The 5,402-nt window shown below is 49.6% G+C and overlaps 1 protein-coding gene across 1 annotated transcript; it reads right to left on the bottom strand.

The window, feature by feature from the left end:
- Nucleotides 1-2,744: 2,744 nt before the first annotated feature.
- Nucleotides 2,745-5,076, bottom strand: LOC106866762 (protein SMAX1-LIKE 3). Its single transcript, XM_014902557.2, has 2 exons — nt 4,252-5,076; nt 2,745-3,759 (listed from the first exon to the last, which is right to left on the bottom strand). The coding sequence occupies exons 1-2, from the start codon at nt 5,055-5,057 to the stop codon at nt 2,865-2,867; spliced, it is 1,701 nt and encodes a 566-aa protein (XP_014758043.2). The 5' UTR covers nt 5,058-5,076; the 3' UTR covers nt 2,745-2,864.
- Between the last annotated feature and the right edge of the window lie 326 nt (nt 5,077-5,402).

The following is a 5,402-nucleotide window of genomic DNA, read 5'->3' as shown; positions in this document are numbered from 1 at the left end:
GATTCGACGAAACTCTTTGATCTTCGATCACCGCAACTGGATTTACGTGTCACAGTATACCCCGATGGCGGAAGCCGACCGGTAGGGGTATGTCGTTCCACGACCTTAGCAGTATGATCACGGACAACAGATCATCCATTTCCCCGAGTATGATTGATCCAATCAATCTTGTACAAAACCGATCTATCTCATAGACCGACCACCAAAACAACAACTAGATCCAATCTAATGCCTACTGCATATCACATATGCGCGATCAAGGGCCTAATACCAGAAGCTACCGCTCTGATACCACTGAAGGGGCGCGTAGAGATAAACAAAACTTTTCCTACGCGAACTCCCAAGATCTAGCCGAGGTAGAAGGCCACAAGGATTACCACTAGACTCGCAGTTGCGGATTATCGATGCAGCGCCTTGATGCAGTGCAGTCCCTCGATCCGATCCAGCCGATCCAATCTCGCGATCGTCGAAGTGCTGAACGTACAGCACCTCTGCCGGTATGCACACGTGCGAGGAGGAGCTCCGGCGGCGGACTGCTAGGTCCGGTGCGACGGTTGGACTGAATGGGGATAGGGTTCTCAACGCATGAGAGTGGCGAACCGTGCCCCTTGGGCATCCTACGCCCCTGCTTATATACCGAGTGGAAGTGGGCTCCAGTACTTGTGGCCCATTCACTCTGCGAGTCCAACTCGCATTGTCAGTCCATTTCCGGTTCGGGTCCAACCCGACCAAATACTTGCTCCCGCTCTTAAGTGTGTGACCCCGCAGGCTCATGGCTACTTGGACACGATTGGAATCCGACTCTCAATCGATCAATCGGTAGCGGCTCCTAGCAGAACATGCCGACTCCCAAGTACCATCGAGTCATGACGACGTACCTTCCAATGTGACATACGTCTTAGTCCCTTTTGCCTCACAATATACTTTGTCGAACTATAGGCGATTAATCGTCATCCCTTTAATAGTTCAACTATCTTCTCGATCCGTGATATACGATTCATCCGACTAACTCTTAGTCGATCGACCCGGTTAACAGTTAACTGAGTCGCGCATGGCCATGCTTCCCGAATCATATCACTCGAGAGGGCCCAGAGAATATCTCTCCAGTCGGAGGGGCAAAATCCCATCTTGGTTATCCACATCACACAGCTTGATTCTCAGTCAACCCGAACTCTGCCTTTATAACTGCCCTGTTAGGGAACAACGTTTGACAGAACCTAAGTTGGTGATCCACAACTCGGATTGTGCGATAACCTCAGGTCTAAGGATTACATTGATTGAGACATGCAAATGACGACCTACTCGTTGCATCTCAATATGGGTCAGTCCGACTCGCTAAACTCTTTAGCCGAGTCCGTGTAAGCTGGAATGACATCACCATGCCCATGACAAGTGGAACCGAGTCATCAGCCAACTTTCACATTAGTCTAGATTATGTGTCCAGCACAACCTTAATGACTAAGGACAATTTAGTATGAACAACATGAATACATAGTTCCACAATCAAATCACATATTCAATGATACATATCAGATGTTCAAACAAGGACAACTTAATAATCTTTATGAATACATTGGGAATTACATCATACGTGATTGCCTCTAGGGCATATTCCCAACAGATTTATCATATGCTATGAGTTTGGTCAGCCATTACATGGCTAATCCCGGTAGAGAACATTGGAAAGCTGTTCAGTGGATTTTCAGGTACCTCCGTGGCACATCCAATGATTGCTTGAAGTTTGGCAAGACTGATGATGGACTCGCTGGCTTTGTGGATTCAGATTTTGCTGCCGACTTGGATAAGAGGAGATCCCTCACAGGTTATGTGTTCACGGTAGGTGGATGTGCTGTGAGTTGGAAGGCAACACTGCAACCAGTTGTTGCTCAATGTACAACCGAAGCAGAATATATGGCTATTGCTGAAACTTGCAAAGAATCTGTTTGGTTGAAGAGTTTATATGCTGAGCTTTGTCAAAATGTTTCTTGCATTAACCTATTTTGCGACAGTCAAAGTGCTATTTACCTTACTAAGGATCAGATGCTCCATGACAGAACCTAGCACATTGATGTCAAGTACCATTTTGTTCGCAATGTTGTTGCACATGGTAAATTGAAGGTATGCAAGATCAGCACTCATGATAATCCTGCTGATATGATGACAAAGCCTGTTCCTATTGGTAAGGTTGAGCTATGCTCAAGCTTAGTTGGTATAACTGTTTAGCCCCTCGTGGTTGTTGGTGTCGAAAGTATTTTCTTTGTTTTAGGAGTTGTTGTTGTTCATGCTACAAGGAGGAATTTTTTAAGGAGGAATTTGTCTCAAGGTGGAGTTTGTTGGATTATGATACAAATTCCCAGGGGCCGGAAGTTCCGGCCCAACTTCTGGCCGAACCTCCGGTTGCTCTCTGTTACTTTTCGGGAAAATGCATAACTTGCTGCGGAACTTCCGGATATTCAAGAATTAGCGGAACTTCCGGCCTCCATCCGGAACTTCCGGTGTGCCCATTACGGATCTGACTTGCCCTAATGCTCCTGCTATATATACCTCTTGTAAGCCACCGTTTTGGGTAGAGTTCTCACGAGTTGCATCTGTAGAACCTCCCTGGCATTGTAAACACTCCTCATATAGTGAGATTTCGCTGGCTGGCGCCCATGGTTTTCTCCCTCGTTGTTTGAGAGGGTTTTCCACGTTAAATCCGTGCGTCTTTATGCTGTGATTTCTTCTTCGTTCTTCGTTCTTGCTTGTCGCATTCATAACAAAATCTTCTCTCTCTTTTTTTAATACAAGAAAATAAGGGGAAATTAAATGTAGGAAAACAGATACAGGAGATCGAAATTAAAACTAACTAAAACTCACGCTGAAAATTAGTCGAACCGAAAAACACCGTCCACGATGCCAATGATCCCAGCATCATTGTCAGCCATTTTTTCTCCGTCTTCTTCTTCTTCCTCAACATATTCCTGATCTTCGGCGGGAGCGTTCAAATCCAAACTGAAATGATGACGGGATTCCTCGTTGTTTTGTTGTCCATTGCTGTTGATCCGTCGTCGCTTTGCCCGAGCCAAGGAAGGCGACGTCACTCCATCGGAGCAAAGCACGATGATGGCGTCCTCCAGACCGCCATTAGTGCCATTGCATCTCGTTATTCTCCCAGTCGCAATCACGTTCTTGATCGCGGCCCCCAACTCGTGATCTAGGTCGTCTATCCCATCGATGAACACAACACGGTGAGGGTTTTCCAAGATCGCTTCGAGCAATCTTGTCCCGGCATAGGCGCCATTATTCCGTGCATACCTCCCTTTGCTCATGGTGTTAAGTCCGGGGTCGCTGTCGCTGGAGGCGAACTCGGTGTACGTACAGAACACGAGCCTCGTGAGCTCCAGTGCCACGGCCTTCTTGCCACGCCTATCCTTTCCTCGGAAGAGCAACCAAGTCGCTGACGAGTTGGGTGGGCACCACCGCCTCCTTGTCATGCCGGAGCGGCACCGGAGTATGGTGCCCGCTACGCCGGGGACGTTGTCCCTGTGACGCGGCGGTACATGGCCCTCGAGAGCGTGGCACATGATCTTGAGGTTCTCCCCCGTGAGCTCCCTGAACTTTGGTTGGTACTGTGATGCGCTTCGTGTGAGATTTGGATGATATTGATCTTGGTTGATGCGGCGGAGCCATGGCGGGAGGACCATTGTGACTACACTTGTGCCGCCGACTATGGCCGATCGGCCTGTTCTTTGTTTTGCTTGACTAAATTGATCAGGCCGGCTGCAAGAGGAATAAACAGGTAATAGTTTAGACTCATAGAATTGGGTTCAATTGACAACTGAGGCAGGGTGGAGCCTATTTGCACCTATTAAGGCCACCTGACATCTTGTATTCCATTGCATGTTGAGATTTAATAAAAGCATGCGTATCTCGAAAAATAAATTTACTTTTGGGGCTAAAATGCTGCTTCCTCCGTTCCGTAATTCATGTCGAAATATTACATGTATCTAGACACTTTTTAGGAATAAATACATTCATTTTTGATCAAATTTGAAACAAGAATTAAGTACCTATTTGGTAAAAATAATTGGTACTCGTTTGAATACCTTTGACTTGAACTAGACCGCCCCGAAACATTAGTGTGTTTTTTAGTTTGCACGGAGCATATGTTGTACATATGGAGTTGCATGGACGATGGTACTTTCTGAAACCAAAGAAACAATTACCCCACCACACTCTAGCTGCAGTACACTTGTACGTGTATGTATATACCTGTGGTTGTGGCAGCTGAGCATCAACGCGAGGCTCATCCCGTCCTGATCGACGACGGCTGCCGTCTGGCGAGAATTATCGCCACTCGTCTCGCTGTCGATGCTACTGGACGACAGCTCCACGATCGAGACGGCGCCCTCTTGTTTCTGCTTCCTGAGGATGCCGGCGCCGGCCTCGCGCACGGCGCGGTCGACGTTGGGGTCGTCGAGGATGGACGCCACGAGCAGCTCCAGCTCCACCACCACCGCCTTGCCGCTCCGCCGGTCTTGCTCTTGCGCCGCCGACGCCTGCGCCCGCTTCAGTGCCGCCACCAGCGCGTTCGACAGCGGCACCATCATCATCCTCGGCGCCGCCGCCGCGGCGCGCACCGGGAGGCGGCCGACGGCGGCGTCGAGCCGGAGCCAGAGCGCTGCCGCCTCGTGCTGCTGCCGTTGCTGGAGCGGGAATGCGGCGCGCAGAAGGAGACCAGCCGCGCCCGCCGGAGCTGAGGAAGAAGAAGAAGACATGATAATGGCGCAGGCGACGTGGAGCGGGGTGACCTGCGCGTGGCCCCGGCGCCGAGCCAGGCCCGCCGCCTGCCTCACGGCCGCCGCCGCATCCGCCCCCAGCGCCCGCTGCTGCTGCTGCTGCGTGATTGCGAAAGGCATCACCGTACGGCCGTTCGTTCGATCCTTGTCCAGGGCTACAGATAGATACACAGAGATAGTCCTGTATATATGCAGGAGCAAGCTACTCTCCCCTTTCTTAATTTTTTGTTTCAAATTTGCCAAAATAAATGTACCTATTTCCAAAACGTTTAAATACATGCAATATTTGGATAAGAATTATGAAACGGAAAAAACAGCGCATAATTACGATACCTGCGGCTGCAGCCTGCAGGCAACGGTGATGCGTACGTACGTCTCGGCATCGACCGACATGAGATCGAACCGTGCAGAAGCGGGGTGTACGGCGGAAAGATTTGCGTGGACATATAAAGGCAAGCATATATAGCTAGCTACAGCTGCTATAGCTGTTGCTGATTTATATCCATTGGTCCCGGAGTGCACTGCGGCCGGCGGACACTCATGCAGTGGCTGCCGCCGCCGGAGTAGCAGCAGCAAGGACAGCAGCGTACGTACTCCAGTAATTCAGGCAGTTAATCCTTCGCA

The sequence above is a fragment of the Brachypodium distachyon genome, chromosome 4 (genome assembly GCF_000005505.3).
Source record: "Brachypodium distachyon strain Bd21 chromosome 4, Brachypodium_distachyon_v3.0, whole genome shotgun sequence".
Taxonomy (NCBI): Eukaryota; Viridiplantae; Streptophyta; class Magnoliopsida; order Poales; family Poaceae; genus Brachypodium; species Brachypodium distachyon.
This window is presented reverse-complemented; position numbering and strand designations above follow the sequence as displayed.